The sequence below is a fragment of the Lonchura striata genome, chromosome 7 (assembly GCF_046129695.1).
Source record: "Lonchura striata isolate bLonStr1 chromosome 7, bLonStr1.mat, whole genome shotgun sequence".
NCBI classification, from domain to species: Eukaryota; Metazoa; Chordata; class Aves; order Passeriformes; family Estrildidae; genus Lonchura; species Lonchura striata.
Genome location: NC_134609.1, coordinates 3,484,317 through 3,508,427, shown reverse-complemented (window position 1 = coordinate 3,508,427; position 24,111 = coordinate 3,484,317). Strand labels below are relative to the sequence as shown.

Here is a 24,111-nt window from a genome sequence, read left to right as displayed (position 1 = left end):
ATATAACGGGAATTATATTTGTTAATGTGCTTTGGGAGCATTTAAATTCTAATCACGCAGACGAAAGGAAATTTCAAGTGATGGCAAGTAAATTTAAATTACACAACAGTAAAGACTTTCATACCTTTGAAAATATTTCAGCACTGGCTTTTTTTTTCACTTGCTTTGATTATCCATGATCACAGCAGCAGAATTCTATTGCTGTTGCCATAATTTCTGAAGCATAACTGTGCTAACATGAAATATGTATATATAGGTACATTTGCCAACTTGTTTTAATTTTGTCGTTGGCTTTCCACCTCATATGTTGGGAGGGGCTGCTGATAAGTGCGGTGGCTGAAGGAGAAGGCAGAATTGTAGCAGGAGAAAATGAAGATAAGCAGGCAACATTTGCAGAAAAAGTAGGTGCTTTTTCTGTGGTTTCAGAATCGAGAAAATAAGATTTCCATCCCATAAAACCTGTCTCTGTGACCTTTGGGAGCCCTCTGTGGCCATGCAGGTGTTAGTGGTGCACAAGCGCTGTGTAAGGCAGGATTTTTATGTGACATAATACTGTCGGCTTTGTCCTTGCTGAGCAATCCTCTGGATCAGGTCTCACAAGCTGTGTATGTCCAGTAATCTAATGGATATAGCTTGGCTTCTCCTGCAAGCTGGATCTTGGCTAAGGTAGGAAAATGGAATACAAGCTATGTAGTGACTGTGGAAGGGGAGGACAATTCTTTCTAAGGAAGCATTTTCCTACCCTTCTCAAGCTCAATGTCCTCCTACCATGAGTCTTTTCACCTCTTCAGCAACACCTGCTTCTTGTAAAAAAGAAAGAACTAAGCACCACTGTGACCAAATACAGAATTCCCCATTTTTTTTAATTTCTGCGTTTAATATCTGCTTTTTTAATCATATGCACAGCAAGAAAAAGGGGATGTGGTCTAGCAACTTGTCAGCTATGAAGCAGTGCAAATTTTTAGCTATAATCATGCTATCAGTTGGAAGTAAACAATAAGTCTGCATATATTTAATTATTTACTAAATTTTGAGTTATGTTATTCTTTTAATTATGAGGCAGGCTCCAACACTGCGAGCCTTAGGGCTTGAAGTGCAATTTCAATGCTTTGTAATAAATTTGCTGAACTTTGGAAAAAGATGAAATGGCTTAATATTAAACATTTGCTTGATTTAAATTTTACTAACTCATGCACTTTATAACTCATATTCTTTCAGTGCAATGTACAGCCCCAGCAGAAGGACCATAATAGTAATTGTTCCTTTTGCACACAGGTTTTGCTTATAAACTTGATGAATAAAGGCCTGGCTATTGAGGGAATGGTAAAGATCTATTGTGCCTTGCACTTCAAGGTCATTGGTTCAAGCACACATCATTAAAGGCAGAAAGTTAACATCTGACTGGTGCTTCATAACATACATTAAATGAGTCAGTGGTGTCAGTGGAGACAAGGAAAGGAAACAAACTGTTCAATAATAAGAAAAAGGGTAGGACTAATGCACACCTCCAAAAAGGAGGAGGACTCAGGAGATGCTCACTGTAGTCCTGTCTTCCCCTGCATGCAATCCCAAGTGCTGTAGTCTTTCCTCAATCTGGAATGGTTGTAGCCACCATGCTTGTTCTCATTTGGTGGCATAAGCTCAATTGAGTTGAGCTGGGTAAATACTTAGGTGGAAAAGGATCCAAGGAAAGTGCAGGTAGAAGATTGTTTGATGATGAATTAATAGTGAACCTGTTTTGGTGCTGCACAACAGGATCTTTGAAGGGGGCTGCCACACTGATATTCTGGCCACTGGTCATTACCTCAGGCATATCAATCACAGGCAGAGAACAGTTGGGCATGGTGTCCTCATGACTGCCTTCAAGTGAGTAATTACAGCCTGTCATTGGTAATTCCCCAGAAAAGTTAATCACATGAGGTGCTCTCTCTTTTGATCAGTTGTGATTGTTGCTTAAGGCTCATTTAAAGAAGTAGTTGCTTTTCAGTGATGTGATTCCTTTATGTGAGACCTTTATGAACATTAGGTGTGTTTAGAGGAAGGAGCTTGTGGAACGTGGCAGTGATTTTTTTATTAGCCATTTAATATTTAGTTGTCAAAATGAAGTAAATAGCTTCTGTCTGCTCTAAAAAGTGCATTCTTTTTCCTGCAGCTTTTTCCCTTCCTTTGGTCTTGTTGTCACTGTTTGCTTTGAAATCTGGGTTGACACTGGACCCAGGATGTCTTTACTTAATGTATACATAGGACTTAGTAAAAGAAATTATTTCAGCCATTATAAAAGAGCCCTGTGACATTTCCTCTGTGGTACCTTTATTCAGGAGCAGACAAAAGGGGGAGGTGGGGGTAGATCAAACAAAAACCTTCACCTAAATAGTTCCTTTATTAATAAGCCCCCTTTACAACATTTTGTGAATAAGAAGGAAAATAAGGTGAGAAAAAACAGAGAAGGAGAAATTAAACCTCCTAGACAAATGAATTTCCAGAAAAAAAAATACTGAGATATGCAACCCTGGTTTGGTTTGGTTTGTTTCTTTTGCCCTTTAGTCCTTGTTACTTGTGTAACATAAAGTTTTTATACCTTTGGAAGATGTTTTAGTCAAAGGTTTTTTATAGTTTTAATATGAGTCTGCATTGAAAATACTTAGTAATATTTTACATTTAATGTGGGATTTTCTTTTTTTTCTCAACACTTCACTGAAGCAGAAAGCATTTTTGGAAGAGCTCTTGCCCATCTGAGCCACTGAATTAGTCTGATGTCACAGTTGTTTATTGATAGGTGGTTTCACTTAATTATAATGGGGAAAAGCCCGTGGAAGATTTTGCAATGGAATTTTATGAATGAAATTGTGGTTTACTTTTAAATATGCAATGCTCAATGAAATGATCTCTGGAACTTTTGTAAATATTTTATTCAATAACCTTAGCAACCTTTTTTTTTTTTAATGAGGAGTGAAGTTCTGTATTTTTTAAAATTTAAAATGTCAAAAGCTTCTATATAAAAATATATTTCAACCTCTAGGTATTGAAGATTTGCAAGAGTATTTCTTTTCATAAAGGATTCTATCTAAATCCACATAATATTTTTTTTAATAGATTGGGGGGGGGGGAAACAATTCTTTTCTGAAAGAAAACAAGATCATTAATCCCTAACTTTGCACCTTGTTTATTTTGCCTCCAAACTCTAATAGAAAACTTTTTTGACATAAAAAGCAATTAGGTTTAAACTTCTTGTCATCTCAGTTAGAAAATTACACAACTTCTAGGTAATTAAAAAAAAATCTCCAATCTCAAGTTATGGCAATCTGTGATATTTAGTTGGAGGATTTTTAGGATTTAAAGGAAAAACAACAGAACTTTTCTATTTCGAAATATTAGTGCATCAGTTTTATTGGAAAAAGCTGAAGTTGTTCAAGCGATATCGGTAAAACAATTTGGACTACGATTCCCGGAATGCTCATGACGCTGACATATCTCACATGTTCTCAAAAAGTCATAATCCATCATTCTGATGCTAGATCGATGGATTATGACTTTCTGATGTCAGATCTGTGAATTAAGGCTTTTTTGAGTACAGCCTGCTATCCAATTATTGCCCCTATTCATATATTATAAATCATTATTCCTTCACCAGGTAGTCAGCAGTTTCTATTTCCTGAAGTTTCAGTGCCTTCTTTTTTTAGCCATTGTGGCACTCCCATTGAGCAATCAAAAATGGAGAGCACTGACCTGAAAAATAAAGCTTCTATCACAGCAAATTGTTGAGGGCGCAACAGTCATTTCTAATTCTTCTAGTTTCTGTTGAAACAAATCTCATCCCCTTCCTGCACAAACAAGCAATATAATAACTTAGTACAAAAGTCAGCAGTTGGCACATACTGACTTCATTTTTAGGTGCTCATGCCTGAGTTTCTTCAAACTGATGCTTTCTTCTGAGAAGTTGCCATTTTTTTCTGTGAAGAAAGATCAACTTCTGATTTAAATTTGAATGAAATTTGCCAGCGTGCTACCTTAAGTGACTGTGTCTATTAGGTGCTGTTAAACTGAAGCTCCACTGAATGACTTATTTATATAGTAATAAACTTATCTCTAATGTAATGGAATGTATGATAAAAATAAAAAATGCTTTAGTGTAACCAGTTTAGGTGTCAAATCAAAACACATTTAGAACAACTTTATTAAAAGATATTCAGAAAAACAAGAGGAGTTGTTTTTGGGCCTATCGTGCATTCAGAAAAGTCATTAAATGAAATGTAATCATGCTATGTTGGAGAGTTATCTCAACAGATTTCTCAAGCTAAGGGAATTTAGGTCTGGTCTGTGTGGATGGAGAAAATCAATAATATGATCTTGTTGGTTTTTATTTCATTTTGCTGTACTGATACTCTTCATTAGGATTCCGTTTTCACAGTAGATGGCTGTGCATAAAATATGCACAGTCAGGACATTGCTGGTGGAGTAGTTGTCAAAAAGGATGGTAATTGATGAAAAGGAGCGTGGTGTAATGAGTGGAGTAGAATTCATCTTTATTAACTATTTGTTCTGGTCCTGTGACTGTTGTGAGAGAGCTGTCATAGTGCTGACTCATGCCTCAGTTTCTCCTTTGGGTGCTCACATGGATTCTAAAATCTGTGTTCCAAGGACCGTTTCCTTGGCACTCTCCTGTTAAACAGGTTTGTGTATCTTGTGTTACCCCTGTTGCTCTTCAGTCAAGGATGTTATCAGAAACCATGTGAGAGAGTTAACAGACATTTTGCATGTCCCGCCATTAAGTAGTTGGGGAACAGTTTGTAAAATTTTAATATAAGGGGGAAAATGTTGTCTTAGCATATTTATCTCATTCCTTATTGTTTATTTTAGGAGTTCTGGTCATTAATGGCATCCTTTCTCTCATCTCCCTTTTACTGTTACCTCTTTAACATTTCAAATTTTGGCCACAAAAACTTCCAGGGTGATGCAGAACACTGGCAAGAGGTGGTTTATTGTGAGAACAGAAATAGATGCTCCATTATTGCCTCTGCAGAAATCATTATTTCAAGGACAAGTGCCAGCACAGGGATGGAACTGAGGCGGGGCTCCAGAGCCTTCCTTGTTTCAGATAGCCCAGTTCTGCTGGTGGGGAGTTGAGTGAAGCTCCTTTTGCCACCCACGGAAGTCTGCTCCAACCAATTTTCAAATTTCCTGTGAACTGCAGATGCCCACTAGATGGAGACATAATATTTTATACATTAATGGCTATACAGATGGTAATCAAACCCACCAGCTGCTGCCTGCGCTTTCCGGGCACCTCGCCAATTTACTGGCAGTATGTTGACTGGGAAGCAGACAGTGACACACTTTGATCGAAAAGCTTGTATGATGATTTTTTTTTGTTGTAATATTATTGTTTTTTTAAAAAATGATAAAAGAGATCAAGATGTGTATCTTGATCAAAGCGTACTGCTGTCTGCTTTCCCATCAGCAACTTCTAATTTATAGAAATCAGATTGTATGGAAAGCAATCAGCAAAGGTTTGAGGTCTTTCTTGTTCTCACTGCCAAGGCACGCTGACAAGTGAGAAAATTAAAATCAGAGAAGGTAGGGAGAGAACTAGTAAAACACTGGTTGAAATATAATTATTTTAAGTTCACAATTTTAATAATTTTAAGGCTGTTTAAAAATCCAGTTAAAGTGCTCCATTTGTCATTCACTTGTATTATAAGAGCACCTTAAGGTCTTTCTCTGATGGAGGGTGTTGCTTTGAGACTAATTTGCCATGGAGAGAGAAATACATCTATTACTTGTCATGGAAAAATAACCTGTCTCTGGTTCAGGGGCCAAGCTTTTCAAAGGTACCTCATATCAGCTCTGTTTCTTGCATATGGAGCTGTGCATCCAGTATGATTTATAAGGGTGTATATATGATACAATGGACAGCTGTAAATAACTCTTAAACCCATCAAGCCTATAAATGTTAAGATACTTTGTATAGAAGAAATTTAAGGAAAATTTGTCTATTATACGAGGTAAGGTCTTTTCTCTTTAGGGTCTGTAGTTGAGTCATTTTTGTTTTCAGCTCTTGGTATCAACTCCTTCTTTAAAAGCCTTTTTGTAATTTTACTTTTCAGTCCTTTCAAGCTTAAAAACAATTAGCAATTGCATATATATATATATAATATATGTATATATGTATGTGTGTGTCAGTGTGTGTATGGACTGTGTTTCCATGCAGGGGTCAATATTTCTGGCCAACATAAAAGCACAGACCCAGTGACAGTGGTGAGAATTGCTTCACATTCTGCCAATTCTTAAAACCAAAATGGAGAAGGACATGATAGAAGAACCTGGGATATGTGACATTTTGTCTAGATGGAACAAGGCACTATTGGAGGGAAGAAGCTTGATATAGGTAAGGAAGTGAATAGGGCCCACCTTCAGGAGTCTTCAGAGTGTGGTCTTTGATCTGATCTCTGGGTTATACTCAGCCTTACTGCCTCTCCTCCACCCATGAGATGTGCTTGCTGCTTCCCATCACTCTTGCACTCTTGTTCTTTTCTTGCACAGCACCAAATGAAGTCCTGTGTCCTCATCTGGCCTGTCTTTCTCTCTGCTGCCAGCCAAGCTTCCCAGCGATTAATGATTTTCCTATCTTCTCCTCCACTTCTCTCCTTGGCAATCCAGACACATTGGATTTTCCTGCTGAGTGCTTTCTTCTAAGGGTTAGATCAAAAGACAGCAACTTCAGAGTAGGCGATGTCATGTTTCTGGGTATGGTTCTGCATTCTCAAGAGAAGATGCTGCCATTGGGTGCTTGCTCCCTCTAGGTATTTATGACATTGCTTTTTAGGAAAGCTGCCAAGGAAAAGGTGCTGCTGAAAGGAATAAATAAAACCCTTTGGCATCATTGCTTCATTTTTTCCCATCCAAAGCTGACACATTGTCTTTATCTCATCAGGCAAACTACGTGCAAACTTTGTGATCATGTGTTCTTTGCCTATTTTTGTAGAACAGAGTTTCTCAGAAAGACAAAGTACAAGGGGAGGAGAGGAAAGGCTGCAGTGTAGAATTCAATGCAGTACCCTTTAGCTTCATTTATTCTATGGCTTAATATTTTCACTCCAGGGTTGAAAGTGTTTGCTCTCTATTCTGAGTTGTGATAGAATTCTGTATTATTGTGGAAATCTTTGAGCAAATCTTAGATTTTTGTTGGTTCTGTCACTTGCATGTATGGTAATTTTCTATAAGATGTAGTTAAGAGAGTTTATAAGGGATAAGGAGTTAAGAGACTGTTTTTAGTTTGGTTTTTTAATTAGGGAGAAATTATTCAGTAGAAACATTTGTTTCTTCTCATGCGTTGTTGAAACAAATTCTAAAAATCCACATTGGATTATGTGATTTGTCATGAGCTTCCTAACAAGTCAAAGCAGAAGGAGATTTATGCTATTTTTCAGTAGAAACCATTTCATGCCCCAACAGAAACGGAAATGACTGTTCTCAGAAACCTTCCAAGTTGAAGTGGGAGGAGATAATCTGTAAGGAGATGTTACCTTCTCAAAAACAACCTCACATCATCCAAGGTGTGGTTGGCTTTGGCAGTTTACCAAGGGGAAGCTTTACTAGATTTCAAATCACCCACCTAGCCAAGCTGTGCTGAGGCAAGGCTTTGTTTAACTCCTGCATTCACCAGACCAACTCTGCCCCTACCCACAGCTGCGTTTTTATCAAACATGAATGACAGGATTATAAGGGAGAGTTAAAACAAACACAGGCACTCACGCTGAGATGCAGCATAAACAGATTTATGAACACATACATAATGAGAGAGCCTCTTTACATTGAGGCACGAAATCCAAGTGCCACATAAGGAAGGGAGAGTTTCTTTAGGCTAACAGGCCATGGTTTCAACTCTGGAGATTCAAATTCCATAGAAATGGAGTTGTAAAGAAGCACCGATACCTTAGACGTATGTGGAGGGTTTGTGTGTGCTGATCAAATATTCTGGTGTTAAAATAGACTAGTTTCACATAGAGAGGTGACTGAAAACTGTAACTCTGAAATTTCAGAGAGCTGGCTTGCTTCTGCATTCCCAAATTGGGAAATGTATGCTAATGGCTTAATTTTTATGATAAAAACATGAAAAATAAGTCCCTAAAATAGTGTTGAATCAATTTTCTGATAAAACAAATTTGTTTTCCCATTTGTGATTAAAATGACCTACAGTAAGATTTTTTTTTTAACTAGGTGTTAATTAAAAATATGGAAATGGATTTAAAAAACCTTGCAGTTCACGGTGGAAGAATTACCATAACTGATCTGTTCTCAGAGCCATGCCTGTTCTGAGATGTTTTTAAGATGTCTAAGTTACTGGTTGTTTTTCTGCATGATTGTTTCCAAAGCAAAATGTGATTCCAATAAAAACAGTAATTGAATTTACAGTCCACAGGACAAATTGTTGTTTTAACAGAAACTTACACACTCAGGCAAAGACCTTATGTTTTAGGTCTAATAACAAAGAACACAAGTTCCCCATTTTTATGTGGCCATATATTGTGCAGTTTTCTAATGTGGCATTTTTTCTTAAAAAAAAAAAAAAATCTATATTGTATTTTTTAAATTATGTGAGCAGTTTTTCCCCCCCTCTTAGCTCTGGATCAATATTCCTTAGGTTGTGTTGGTTTGGGGTTTTTTTAAAGCAACCTTTTAAACGTTAGTGCAGCTATTTTCTGTAGCATCAGCTGGGGGTGAATCAATACAGAGAAGCCTATCCACATCTAATGCACCTAATGACTGAGAGGAGTTTGGAGAGAGCTTGTTCATCTGGCATTTGGTGCTGAGAGAACGTGCAGAGTGCAGGGCAATTGTGTGAGGGTTTTTCCATGACCAGTCTTGTGTGGAGAAAATGCTGATTTCAGAGGAACTGGGTAGGAAGGGAAGGCTGTCCAAGAGCAGTGGCAAAGGCAGGAGGTGGGACATCTTTCCAGCATCAGGCAGTGACTGCCCTTTACTAACAGCAAAATGCTATTTTTCTGCTGTCAGACATTCTCTGCAGGTGCCCCTGGGCTCTTCTCAAGCCCTTCTTGTTCTAAAAGGTGGTGGGATTAAGTTGTCCTAGGTTTTTGGAGTCTTGGTGCCTTTTTTTTCCTGTTTAGGCAAAATCTGAAGTCTGTGCCTCCTGAACTAAGAGAAGTTTGGTGGGGCTCAGCTCCAAGGGCACACAGGCTGCTCTTAACTGGTGTGTACAGAGCATGAGACACACTGGAGATTCACACGTGCTGGAAACAGCCATGTCTACATTAGCAGGCTTTTTTTGGAAGTCTTAGGGCTGACCTAAGCCCTGTGGAACAGTAAGAGTTGGTGAGATATTGCTGCATCTCGGACGTAACACCTGGAAAAAGCAGTCCAGGATAGTGCCAACAGCTGTCTGACTCTGCCCCTAGACACTCAGGGGTGCAGGAGGAACACGTGGTGCTGCTTATCATCTCTGAGTTCCTACAGTGACCATTTGAATAAAAAAGGGAATATTTCACACTTCTCAGCACCAGGCAAACCAGGGACCCTGAGTGAGAAAGTCAGCTTTCCCAGGTTCCCCTTGGGAAAAGAAAAAGAGAGCAGGCTGTGCTTGCTGCAGTCCAGGGCAGGTACATTAAGGAATTTTTAGATTCTTAATTCATCTTACTTGACTTAGTTGACTGTCTCTCAGGAGAGGCAATTGTCTTTGCACTTCCTGCAAGCAGGGGTTTAGGGGGCTGCCAGAGCCCCAAAAGCAGGTGTGATGAATACCAGCCCCCTAAGCAATTTAATTCTTATAGGCCATTTTGTTGCCAAAGGCACATGCTCTCATGCAAATTGGTTTTCTGAGAGTATGGAATTGCAGCAAGTATTTATAAAATGTTTGAAGCCTGGTCCCAGAAAGAGGTACCAAGATGCATCTGGCCAATTTTTGCTTCACATTTTTATCATAATGTTTTCTGCACTCATATTGCTTCTTTACTGATTAAATATTGTGGGAGAAGATATGAACAAAAAGGAAGTGTAAAGCTCCAACCTGATAAAGGTGGACACTTGTTGTTCATTGGGCTCAACAGAACTTTTATGGTTTTCACATGTGATCATATGAGTAATAAAAGGGTCTTCATTTTTTAAAAACATTTGTAGCTCTAGATAGGTGGTTCCTGTGGGAAAGGTGCTTGTGAGGTTTTTTCCTTTGTTTTTCACATAATTTTAGATCCCTGTTGATTATGACTGTACGGCCAGAATAGGAGCTGGCTGTTCATTGCTTGTTCCATGGTTTGTTCCATGGTTTGTTCCATGGCCCCTTGAAGTGGAAAGGGGGGGTTGGTACTTTGAAGAGTCCAGATATGCAAGAGTTGCACTTTCAAAAACAAACAAAAAAATGAAAAAAAAAATCTGTATGTATTTTTTAAAGGATTATGTTAGCCTTGAGTATTTACAATTATGAGACATAGCCCAGAAATAATGAGTTGCTTTAAAATAATTGTTTGGTTCTTTTCCCATGTAGTCTAGTTTTTGAGCTTTCAAGATTCATGTTTTCAATCTTTTCTCTGCAACCATAAGAGCTAACTTTATTTTTAAATGAAAGCTGAAATTCTCTTGTAATTCCATAACACTAGGAGATTTGGCAATGCTAAATGCAATGTGAATTTAGAGTGACCATTCCAAGGTGAATCATTTAGTGATGTGTCCTGGGGATTTTTTTTTTTTTTATGTCTTTTATTTTGTCTTTCTAAATAATCTGCAAATTGGCAGCAATAATTGGAAGCTTGGTAAAAGCAGTAGAAGACAAATGCAGCCTAGTAAAATCAGGAGGTTTTGTTGTTTTTGTTTTTTTTTTTTTCCTGGTATGTTAAGATAGATTCTTACAGAATCTAGGTATTAAAGGCATTCTGCATTAAAATATCTCTAGAGAGGAAGGCTTTGGTTGTTTTTGTAGAAGCACCCTTTTCTACTCAGTCAAGCATTAAAATTGGCAACAGTTCCTGGAGTAGCAAGAAAATCCTGGTTGTCCTCATGTAGTTACTGAAAACAGTAAGAGGATATGTAAAAGCTTTAACTCCAAGGAAAAATATTTATAACTGTGACATTGTGTTTGCTTACAGTAATTTATGGGCAAAATGTAGGAAAGGAGGAACATGAGCTATAAATAATATTTCTTATGTAAACATAATGGCAGTAGCAAATTCTTTTTATTTAAAAATTAATATTGATGTTCATTAATATAAATTACCACATTTCAGATGACTCTGATGTCCTTGAGGCCAGATGTCACTGATTTACAGCTTCCTGGGGGGAGGAGGAGATCCTGTTTTGTCAAAGTAGGCACCAAATTGCTTCAAATAGCTATTTTAGACTAGATTCTTTACTAATGTGTTGTCATCAAAGTCGATTAGCATCACAGATCAGAAACATGGAAAACTCTTTTAGAACATATTGACTTGGATTTTGAAATGCAGGAAAAAGAGCATAAAGCTTACCTTTGACTCATTGAACTCCTGTCTTTTAGGAATAGTGGTTTGAAAACTCCTGCCCAGCAACAGAATTTCCTGCATCATTAGCAATCAGGGAACATCCTTCAGAGGCAGAGTTTTAGGCCCTCATTGGTTTTAATTCTACTTTTAATATTAATACAAATGCGTGTTGCAAGGGTGTGCAGGAGAAAGCTCTGTCACCTCAGTCACACCACAGAGATCAGATATCTGGATTAAATTTTTGAGTGCTTCATAAAATCCTTTGGTCCTTTGGACCCCATGTATTAAATTTTTGCAAAAGAGGATGGCAGATATATTTGTAGAGCTATCAGCAGCCTCCCAGGAACCTCCTGTGAGAACGCTCGTGGGCGATGCCTCCGCAGGCAGATGAGGAGGGCTTGTTGTGTTTGCATACGCTGGCAGGTAAAAGGGGAGGGATTAAAAAAAGCAGGCTGGTTTGAGTCAGTGCATCTCTGTCCATTAGATATTCATTCAGATTCAACCACATGAAATACAGGCATCCAACAAACCACCTCTTGTAAGTGCCTTTTATTGCAGCAGCTGAAATTCAGCACATTTGTAGGTGTGTGGCCCGCCATGCTTAGTATGAATAGCAAACTAATGTAAATCCTGTATTACAGAGTTTGATAGCAAAGCTCACTTATATATGAGAGAAATCTATGCAGGCCTCTGGTAGCACCAAGGTCCCAGGGCAAACAAGTACAAACTGCACAGGTGATATGAATATACAGAATAATGCATAAAGAACTCCCTTTTGAAACTCATCTGCTATTCAAATAAATCAAACCCATATCCACTGAAAGGCTTGGAAAGATGGTACAAGGCTTTAGAAATGGTCCATGTTGAACGTGGGATCTTTTTTCCAATCCTTATAAATAATTATTTTCCTGTGTTTGGTAAGTTTAGCTGCAGAGAATTTATGTTAAGGCTGTGTGGAAAGGAGTACAGAATTTCAGGTGTCAAGCTGAGAAAATGGTTTTTAAATATTTCTGTGATACAAAAGCATTCTAACAAAGAGGCAAATGCATCACCCCCTCAGTCTTTTTTCTCGTTTATGAAATAAGTAAACATAAACTCTTAATTCTCATTTTCAGCAAGTACATTAGTAAAGCCAAACTGACCTTGACCTTAGCTTTGCTAATTCCCAAACTCTGATATTTATTCCTGGAGTAGATTGTTCTCATTCATACCACATATATTAATACTGCAAACCTTTCCAATGCCTTGAATTAGAGTGTAAGTAAATAGCTAGTTTTAATCTACATAATATTTTTGAGAGCAGACATTCTGTGCTATGACTATTAAGATATTCCCAGCAGCCATTTCTATAATACTAAAACCTCTTATATATATTATTTAAAGTAACACTATCAGCCAGGTCTTATTATATGCCACAGAAACTTTAAATAATAAAATACAGCATGGATAAAATCTGCAGTAATAGTAACTTAAGCAAAATTAATTTAAGTAACAGATAACATCTGGGAGAAAATGCAATGGTATATTGGTAAGTTATGCAAAGCTAATTTTATAATAACTACCACATCTGTGGAACTCATCTATTAGAATGCTTTACCAATCTTCTTTCCTGTTACTATTCTGTTTTAGAAATGTCCCTGTGTACTGTTTTACTTCTTTTCTGTGCCTACATTTGTAAAAAGGCAATTTGCTACCTCTCAACAACAAGAAAAGTGTGTGAGTTTACATGCAGAACAACACAGCACTTCCTATACAAACCTGTCCTTGTGCACACTTGTACCAGAAAGAATTCCAGAGCAGGACTGTGGCACAGGGCTGTGCTCTGGGAGCAGTGTCTGCACCAGCTGAGCTCTCAGCCGGGCTGGTGCCACTGGGCTGGGGGGGTGGTGCTGACCCATCCATCCCATATCAAGCTGTGCTGGCTTCTCTGCCCAAGCAGCCTCCTGGCACCCCACCTCACCTCAGAATTAGTAAGAATAGTGCACCTAATAATGCACCTAATTGTCCCTTCAGTCTCTTTCAGAGCAGCTGACACTGATATGCCAGCTACATTTGTGCAACTGCCTCACAGTGTCTTTATGTTTGAATTCCCGTGGACCCGTTGGACTGCAATGTGCAGGAAAATATTGCCAATTAATTTTTAAGGCATTATCATCTTGCCAAACTGTTTCTCACATTTCGGTAGTTATATTGATTCAAGAGGACAGTTTGAGTAATACATCTTTGTCATAGTGAATAATGCTCACATAATGACAAATCTTCAGGAATTAAAAAAAGGAGAGTGAAGTTTTTAATGTAGGTCAGTGGAAGTAATTCACCATAAATTTAGTCAGACTTCAGAAACTAGCAACATTTTTTTAAAGCTTGTGTAACTGTATAAAACTGAGTGTCTCCTTCTCTGTTTTTAAATAGATTTTACTACAGAACCATTGGTGCTATTAAACATGAGGTTTTGTTCAAAGGAAACACAAAGACTTAATTGTATTTTTTAAAGGAAAGTATTGCATCAGAAAGATTCATTTAAATACGTTTGTTGGCTTCAGGCTCTCACCACAATTCATTCGTTCTAATTTTCCCCTGGACTTGTTAAGGACACAATGTATAGAAAGGAGCAATGCAGAATGGCATTTTTAGGTCACTATATTTTGGCTGTAAACTGTAGTCCTGCTCATAAACTTGTTATTACTAAACAAAATGCTTCATATTCTACATTGAAATTTCACAGTCTTTAAAAAACTTTTGGCTGAATGTTGGACAATTATGGCTCATTAAAGAGACTAGTTCTGCTGTAATTTAGTTATTTCTTAATCATCCAAGGGCTATTATTAGACATGGAACAGATGAGTAAAGAATGGCTCTCTGTAAAAAGACGCAGTGAAGTAAAAATATTATTCAGAAAAACAGAACCTCTGAAAATCTTGTCCATGCAACAAAAGTGCATTCAATTGACTTGGAATTTATTCTAAAAACATGGTCTATTTTTATTACATAATTTGACTTTTTTTTAATTTGTACTGGAGAGAATAAATTGAATGATAATTTAATCTGGATAAAAATATATTTTGAGTGAATAGGTAACTAAGCAAAAAATATTATTTTAAGGAAGCAGAAAGTAATTTTGAATTGTCATCCATTTCAGCTAATATTTTAATAAGAAAACATAAGATAAGAAATCAGAGAAAATTAAAATAGTTGCTAAATTTAAAAAGCTCTAATTTAAAAAAAATACAATTTGAAAACAAAGTGTCTTTATTTCTGAAAGAAATACAATTTGAATCAGTTTTTTCATCTTGATAACAAACGCAAACTTTCTGACTTTTGTGAGTATGTAGGCACTGACAAAGTGCTGAAAATTTGAATTGCAAGTTACAAGATAAAGGAAAATGCTTCTATAACTCTATTTTTCTCCTCAATTATAATGGCAAATTTTTCTATCAGCCTGTAAGGTTCTCATAAATATGGGCTAATACTATCTACCTATTTTACTGAGCTCACACATAACAGGGAACCTTGGAGGTAGTGACTGAGTCCAAACAGAAGTTCTGAAAAGCTTTTAGGACTGCAAAAGGGATTTCTATTGCAATGATGTGGCTAGGTCTAACTTTGTATTTTCAATTGTTGCTATCTCTTCTGCAGATGTATAGAAGCTTTAATATTTTCAGCATGTTAACTGTAGCAAGTAACTAAATGAGTCAAATATCAACCTAGCTACAATTTCAAAAGTATGAGGAAATTAATTTATGGGAATTGCAATTACCCTGATGTGAATTAATGTCGTTTACTTACGCCATCCAAGCAAAATGCTGTTTGTAATCGCTGACTCAGAACTGGAACATCTGCCTCCTAGTCTCAATGGGCACTTCCCCTGCAGAGGCCCCTAACACACCATTTCAGTGCTGTACCCCGCTCCTTGCTTGGTCACAAATGCCGTTTTTCGCCCTATTTGGCACATATGTTCTCTGTCATCCATTTTTTTAAAGTAGGACACAACACCTTGTTCCTTTAGAGGACACAGGGCTTCCTTCTGCATCACTCCTGAGAACCTGAGCATGGACTTGGTGCTTCATCCAGCTGCTCCGTGGGGGAAAAGCCATGCCTTGTCAGAGCATTCCTAGAGCTGCAGGTCCCATGGTCCCCCTCCCTGCAGGGAGGTTCCCATGGTCACAGCAAAGGAGCAAGAAGAAGCAGCAGAACTCGGACCATTAGCGACTCTTAAATTATAGTTACATATTAAAATAGTTTCCTTAGGGCCTTATTTGATTTAGTGTCACTGCAACTTCACTACAACTGACTCCTTTTATACTCCCATGCAATTCCAAACTGCAACAATGTCCCTGTTCAGAAGTGACAAATTTGCACTGGGAAGACAGAATGTTACCTAAGTACTGTGTTTTCTAAATGTAATTATCCACATGAGTAAGAATCTGTAGTGTTATGAAATTATGAAAATCATCTGTTCTTTCCAAGCATTATAAAGAGGGCCCCTTGAGATGCAACTAGAAATTAAAGTTGATCTATAATAATTTTCAGAACGCTTTCCAGTTCTGAGCACCTGGATAGTAACAGAAAAGGTATTGTTTTTTGCTGCTTGCCAACCATTTCATTTCCATTTTCAAAAAACTGCAAGAAACCTCTGAGCAATAATTAAGCATAAATTACTTTAATTTTTTTTTTTTTTCTATTTAATACTACCAGAATGAGATTGAACTTGACCAACCTGCAGTTTCCCCCTCAGCTTCAGCAACAGAATCTCAGGTACAGTTTTGTTCCTTTTAGTTTATTTGGATGGGGGGAGGGGGGGTTTAAGCTGTTTTTCTATGAATTTCCATTGGATCCCAGTCACTGATGGCATTTATTCTCTAGGACATAGCATGCATTCTCTTCTAAGATTGAATGAAAAGAGTTTTAATTCATTAATCAGTCAGCAGAGGACATCTCTTTGACTGAGCCCAGCTGGTTTCTTGCCCTGTGGGAGGATGTGTCTGCCTGGCCTGGGCAGTATGAGAAGCCACGATGGCCTCTGTCAAGGCAGCGCTTCCCAAAAGCAGCTCTGTGTGTTGTTGCCTTTCTTTGTGCTGATGCTGTTGGGTCTCATAGAGGGCAGGAAGATGTTCTAACTCAGTGTTTCCTCTGGCTGGCTGCTGCTAGGGGTCTGACCAGGGGGGTTACCTGCAAGAGCCCTGTCCAGAGGCAGCATCTTCAGAAGCAGATGCTGTAGCTGGAGTCACCGCTGAAGATGAGAAGTCTGCAGTGTGTGAAATCCCAAATGAAATTATTGGCAACCTTGAGGTACTATTACTAGAAAGCTATTCACTAATTCTGTCTATGGTTAATTAGCTAGCTCAGTCTTAATGAATATAAACTGTGTTTGTGCTAAAGCTGGCAAAAAGCACATCCATATGCTGTAAAAATGTGAATTAGCCTCTATAAATAACTCCTAGTTTAGTCAGCTTACATATGATAAGATAAAAAATACTCAGTAATATGACAACATATATCTTCAGCCTTACTATGTGTCAAAAACATGGGCCAAATCCTGCGCTCAGTGATGTCAGTGATAAAATTCCTTCTTAGGGGTTCAGGACCAGCTGCTGTGCTAGAGGATATGCAATGTGTGCTTAATATAAATTGTTAGATGCATCTATGTCACACATCCTTCAATTTGTGTAAGAAATGACTCACTTATGCCAATTTTAGGCTTTGTCTGGTAGGTGTGTGACTACACAAGAGCTGCCTTAATGAAACAGATCAGCTGTCAGTATGTGGTCTTCAGACTCTGAGGGGTCCATAATTTCTTTCTGTGAGGTTCATGGAAGGGAAGGAAGCTGCTGTCACTGGAATTAACAGGAGATGATTGAAAGCCAAATCTGCTAGAACAGATTTGTACCATGGAGCTGCTGGAATTTGGTCTTACTGGCAACAACCAGGTGACATTAGGCACTTTGAACTTCAGATACAGCACATTAGACACTATTGACTAAGCAGCAGTTTAATAAATACCTAATATTATCTGAAAATACTGTGGTATTGGTAAATTGCTTTACTTGGACTATGCATCAGTAGGGAATAGAATTACTATATTAATTAGTTAGAATTATTATATTAATTAGTATATGAATTAGAATAGAATAGAGCTTTAGATCTACCTATTTGAGTTCTTATTCCATATCAACACATCTTAAGAAATGGGAGGAAATCTCTGGCCTGTGTTATCTCATTCCTGTCCCTACCAATAGAAAAGAGTAAATACCTGGTTTTCACTTGACCTTGATGCCATTAACATCAGTGCTAAGAGGTTTTTATTTCTTTACAAGACTGTACTTTTTCCTTTTTTTTTTTTTTTTTTTTTGTGCAACTCTGGTTGTACACAAAGAAAGTAATTTCCCCTCAGGTTTAATTCTTTAATTCTGATACCATTGTATCATTTTCACCTGTTTTCTCAGTTTCTTGACCTCCGAAGAAATCTTATAATTAGATTTTTACCTGATTCATGATAAAACTCATACCATTTTTTGTTATGTGTGAAATATGATTTCACAATCTGCATTATGTCTCAACATAACATAATTAGAGCAACAGGCAGCTGTTGCTCTAATTGAGTCTAGAAAATAACTTTTATTCAGGTATCACAGTGCTGACACTCGGTGGTCTCAGCAGTGGCCATAGCGAAGTATGGTGGCAGAGGATTTTCAGTGGAGGTAGGACCAGAGACAGAGGTGTGTAAAAACTGAAGAAAAGGCATCTGGAGTGGCTGGGAGTTGATTAGCCTAGAGGATCACTGTTCCACCAAACAAGTATACACATCACATAAAGGGATGAAGACATATTTGTTGATTCTTGGATTGAATATGGTGAAGGCCATCTCCAAAGATACAAAGTTGAGAGAGAAATGCCAGCCTTTTGGTTCTAATCTGAGCTACTGAGAACTTTGAAAACATTTCAGCTGTGGTTACTCATTTATATATTGCAGAATAACACTAATAGGGATTTCTAGGATTGGCAAGCCTCAAAGTTCCTAAAATGTCAAGTTACTGCAAGCACTTCTGGTACAAATCCATTTGCTTTATCAAAGTTACCTGAATTACATTAAGACTGTTACTCTGAGTTTTGGAACAGTTTATATAGAGTCTGTAAAAGACACGTGAACCTGTCCTGGTTGTTTGAACAAAACTTTATGACTCTTAGAAATAGTGTCATTGCACTCCTTCCATTTCTCTTGTATTTTTGCAGCGATCAATGCTCATACTGAAAAATATACATAAATTACCCATAAAACACCAGTGTTTGTGGCCCTTTTTCCTGTGAATCCACATTTCCAAATGTCATACAATCAGAGATTGCTATGAATTATCACTGCCAAAGATTTCATTAGAATACATCACAACCCCTGTACCTTCCCCACAAATGTTACATTGCAAATTAAACACTCAATGTCTACAGTAGTTTGGATTTCCAGAATGAGATGCATATTCATAATTGTGTTTGTAATTAAGACAGACAAGTGGCATCACAGAAATACATTTTTTTATTGTTTATTTTCAGTAATGCTTTTTAATTCCAGCACTGTTTCAGTAAAACACATTACACTAGAGAACAAACATCTGCAGCAAAGGAAAACAGTAGGAACAACCAGATCCCAAAGCAATTTTTCTGATTTGGTGTCTATTGGTAAAGGCTGTCTGAGAATACAGGAAAACTAGCCTATCTCCCAAGACAAGGTTACATGAGGAATGGCTGTCCCGGATCACTTCCTGCTCATGCCATCCCTTGGAATTGTGCACGGCAGTGTGATAACGTGCTATCACGTAAGGACAGACTGGAACACTGTTCTGTCTGCAAAACAGGAAGGTGTGGAGGATAATGTCTGCCTTGCTGCTCTACACTGTGTCTCAACCACAAAGACAATGTGCAGCCTAAGATAGCTCCATCATAACCACTTCTTTCTTCTGATTTTCTTTACAGGCAGACTTCAATGAAAAGCTGCAAGTGCAGGAAGAAGCTTAGACTTGGAGAAGAGAAAAATTGAGAAGTATTAAATAGCCAGATAAGAAAGGTGATGCTGAGTTTTGCAGGAATTGGTCAGCAGGGGATGGCACATACAGAGGCTGGCTCACTACCTGAACCAAATTATTTTTGTATAGAGGAAAATGGTTCTATTAACATTTACCTGGAAGTATTTCATTCCAGTCCCTCAAATTTACAGTGTTTGGCCAGCATTGTTGTTTAGTTTAGACTTAAGTTGAAGATTATAAACAGAAGGACACATAATTAAAACATGTTGAAGTTCACTTTATTTCTGAATACAAATTCTAACTTAAAAAAAAAAGCTGCAGTTTCATTCTCCCAGTTGTGAAATACTTAACAGTTTCTGCTTTACACCTATGTTTTTTTTCAGAAAATTTTGCTACAAGAAAAATACATAGAGGGAAAACATTATTTTGAGACACTGTAGATATAATAAGGGGAGAATTTAATTAACGTGTAATTACGCACCTTGCACTGTAGCTATTCATTAATAATATGTATGGTATTTTGTTTTAATTTGCTTCCTAAGCTTTAATACAAATTTAATAGCTTACACTTCTTTCTTTCCACCATATTAAAATTGCATAACTGAAGAGTTTGCACTTAAGTATTCCAAGAAGAGTTTCTTTAGATTTCAGTGGATTTTTTTCTGGAATGCATGTATCCTTTCATCTGAGAAGGTTTCCATATTTTGTCAGACGTTATAGAAATGTTTCATGCTCAAAAGGATTCCAACCAAATAAACAACCTTGGAAGAACATGTTGAACATCTATGTTTCAAACTTGCAGCCTGTATTTGTTGTGTCACAGAACTCTGTGCCCTAGAAAGCATGAGAAATACAAGTCATGCTTTGAAGCGTAAAGGCTGGATTGGATTGCATGTTTAGTGGAATACATGAGAAACAGAGTATTTATTCATTGCATTTTCATATTTATTTACCACAATGTAAAAAGTTATATTTTGGTTGATTAAACATCATCCTCATTTTTTGGTGGTCATAAATGAAAAAAATTTGCAAGCCTGACTCGGCCATTCAAAAGAAGAAAACAGCTTGTAGCAGTCCTCCTAAAAGGTCTGATTTGATGCTGCCTGACTTTCAGGGGCTGCTCCTGGTGTGCACAGTGCTGAGCATGCAGCTGGAAGGGTCATTCCCATGTGCTCAGCAGGACGTGGTCCCACAGCTGAAGACAACAACCCAGCAGCTGTGCCTGGGTGTGCCCTGCAGAGTGCGTGCCCAGTGTGGGCATGGAGCTCCTGCAAACCAATGGTTCACTGGTTGAGGGGATAGAGCACTTTCCTTGGTCTCATGCACTGAGAAAAATTCTTCTTCTGGTACATGATAAGATGTAAGGCCTGTAATGATTCACTTCCAAGTTCTCTTGATTGCTGTTTCCAGTGCTGGCCAGAAAATTAGTGAGAGCTTCCCTTCATCTATTAAAAGCTGACTGTGCTGCTTTGAACAATGAAGGAATTATTGAGGCATTAGTAGTTTTACCTTTAAAAAAATATTTTGATTCCTGGGTATGTTCTTTGTTGTTTTATTCCTATGAAATGTATTTTTTTGTTAATGAAACTTTCTGAAATCAGAATGTCCTTTATTTTGATACATAAATCCATCTCCCAAGACATTATGCTAATGTCTCCATTTCCCTAGTTTTGAACTCAAAGGTGAGAACAGAACTTTTGAAGAGAGCTGTCCATATGACAAAGAGTATTTAAAATACTTTTTAGTGAAAATGTGTTATTGGCAATTTAGCATTGTTTAGCACTTCAGACCTAAATCTGAGGGCTGCAACATTCCTGCTGTAGTGCTAAACAGAAAGGGACTAACTATGGTTTATATTAAGACCAATGCTAAACAAAGACTTTTGCCCATAGCTCTTTCTCCCTCTCCCAGATTTTATAAAACCTCTGGGAAATTTTGAAGTGCTTTGAAGATGAGAAATAGTATATGAACCTCAAGTATTACTGTGATGATTTGTTAGCAGTCAGTCTTAGTACATATGCATAACAGCTGAGGTAGTGCAGAAATCCAGAGTGAAGTCCAAATCCCACAAACCATATTCGTAACCAACTTTCTGCAGAACTAAATAATGCTACCAATAAAGAATAGACCCTGGGATTTTTTGAGAGTGGAAAGGAGGATGGTTAGGAGCCTGAGGAAGGCAAGATGAGTAAAAGGTAGACATAGCATCTCTCTAAGCAGTTGGAGTGTGAGTTCTGACACAGCATATGAACATTGAATTGAAGAATTCTTTAATGTCTTCAGAATGTTAATATGAAATGCAAAACATCATGCTTTGGATAGATGGGTAGGAACAAAATGTTCAGATGCAATATGGTGCATTAGGAACAGTCTCCATTCTGTATTCCTGGCTTTCCCATTGGTTTAAATCAAGCTTGCTGTTTCTCCAGTCTCTCATGTCATGTTGAGTTACTGCTGTAGTCATCTCTAAAAATAATTATGCTGTCATTCCTGGGACCTACACTTGAGGCTTTGGTATTACTATCTTCGAGTTTTTTGGGTTTTTCTGCCACACTGTTGATCTAACAAAGTTCTTTACAATGCATATACATAGAATAGTTCTTAACAGGTTCCCACCCTACAGAGCTCTCAATTTAAAGCAGATAGTTCTTGTAGAAATGAAGGGAAGAGGTTGTGTTCTACCTTGTCTGCCAGAGAAGTGGTGGTTTTCCAAGGGCAGAGGACAGATGAAGCAGTATAATTTCTCCTATATAAGGAATAATATTAATGCTTTTTAGCATCTTCATGGCAAAATCCTAGTCTGTACTAGCATTTTATAATGAGACAGTGCACAACTAGTAATTATCCTCCAGTAAAAGAAAGGCTCTATTTTCAGGCAGTGCTTTTCTGCATTACATTGACAGTGTGATGGAAGTTTAGATGGAAAGCAGCTTTTCTAGTAAGAAGCTGGCTTGAAAGTGATTGGAGAAGAGGCAAAGAGAAGACAGTTTTTTACCTGTTTTGTAGTATTTTGTTATGACCTTTTCTTCTCAAGCCTTTCTTCTCTATTTTTGCACCGAATTTTGATTTGAATTTGAAAATTGCCACACTTTTTCCTTCCTAAAATTGTAACTGGCATTCCTAGAAAAATTGTTTTCCTAGAAAAGCCACTGTGCGTAGGCTTCAAATTCAGCTTTTTGTAAGTGAGAATAAGACATTTTCTTCAATAACCTACACTGCCAACCTGACCACAAAACATGGGCAAAGTCAGCACTGGCCTGTTTCAATCAGGCTCTTCAGCACATGATCCAGATGACCACTCAAACATGTTCATCTAGATGGGTGTGCTGTACTTACCTGAAAAGCCTCTGGAGCACAGGTTTGGCCCTGGGCTCACCCAGAAGGGTGTAGAAGAGAGAACCACAAAGTTCTGTCAGCTGGCAGTCTAGGGAGGGCTGTGTTCAAGGTGAAATCCTCTCTACTTCTCCACCACTCTTCACAAGGAAGTGACAGCAGTGACAAAACACTGTGCTGCTTGCCATGAACAGCTCCAAACTGAATGTTTGGAATGAGCATTTCAGCCCATTTTGTTGTGGCACTTTGAGTGTGCAGAGCAAGCTTCAGGCTCCAGCAGTTGTGGATTCAGATCACATGTGCAAAAAAAAAAATTCAAAGGATAGTTGCAGTGACTCATGTAATTGTGAGTCCCATTCAGATGCAGAGCCTTAACAGAGGACATGGAATTAGTAATGCTGCAGAAAGAACAGAATGTAAAATATTTCCAGAGTAGAAACAACCTGATATTTTACATAGTGGACAGCTTTAAATGCAGTAGTGCTACTCTAAAGCCTGTGCTGTCCTTGACTCAACAGAGGGTGCACTAAATGGGAGGTTTGTTCATACACAATTCTTCACTCACTAGGGCTGCTAGGAGTTGTGTTTATTTTTAATGTGTTTTTAAATGTTTCTGCAGCTGACTCAACAGAAAAGGAAAAGGTGAGTTGTTGCAAGCACCCCACCCAGAAAGGGTAGGGGGAGCAAGAGGGGACACTGTGGCCTTGACATCTGGAGGCAGTGAGGAAGAATGGTCCAAAAAAGTTATTCTCCTAAATGAGCATGGCACTTCCTGTGTTCCTGGAGAAAGGCCGGTGGAGCTGTATCACTTCAGGATGCTGATGTGCATGGTCATTCTTGGTGGGAGCCTCTAGAGGTTGCTTGCAGCACCTTTTAAGGTGAGCCTGTTCCTCCAGTGACTGCAAAGGTGGCATCAGGATTTTGCTTCCCTTTACTGAGGTTGGTCTTCCCTTACTGAGGTTGGTCTCCAAGTTCTCATTTCTCTTTTTCCAGCCATTTCTGAAGATCTTTCATACAACATTTTCTTGACATTTGAATCTTACATGTTTTAAACTCCAGCCAAGACAATTTTCTTTTCTATTTTTATGATTGTATTGATTGTAGTATAAAAAATGTCTTATCTGAGTAGAGCAGGATCCAAGTATCCCAAGCTGCTACCTTTGCATTGGCTGTGGGAGATGCTTAGCAAAGAGCATAGGAGCAGGGCATCCTAAGGGCATTCCCTTCTATGGACTGGTGCTTTATACCCTTGTGGAGCCAGAGTGTGCACCCATCAATTGAAATCAAGGGAGTTTGTCTAGTCT

At 38.0% G+C, this 24,111-nt stretch overlaps 1 protein-coding gene across 4 annotated transcripts in view; it reads left to right on the top strand.

The window, feature by feature from the left end:
* Positions 1–23,539, top strand: part of CABCOCO1 (ciliary associated calcium binding coiled-coil 1) — a 141,177-nt gene extending 117,638 nt beyond the window's left edge. For 3 of the 4 annotated variants that reach the window (XM_021535348.3, XM_021535322.3, XM_021535356.3), the window contains 3 exons: positions 16,158–16,217; positions 16,611–16,751; positions 19,425–20,245. In XM_021535348.3, the coding sequence (XP_021391023.1) occupies positions 16,158–16,217; positions 16,611–16,751; positions 19,425–19,466 (243 nt within the window). In that variant the 3' untranslated portion in view covers positions 19,467–20,245. Of the gene's footprint in view, positions 1–16,157; positions 16,218–16,610; positions 16,752–19,424; positions 20,246–23,426 lie in introns of those variants that run through there. The other variant, XM_021535333.3, reaches the window with a different exon arrangement.
* Positions 23,540–24,111: the final 572 nt, after the last annotated feature.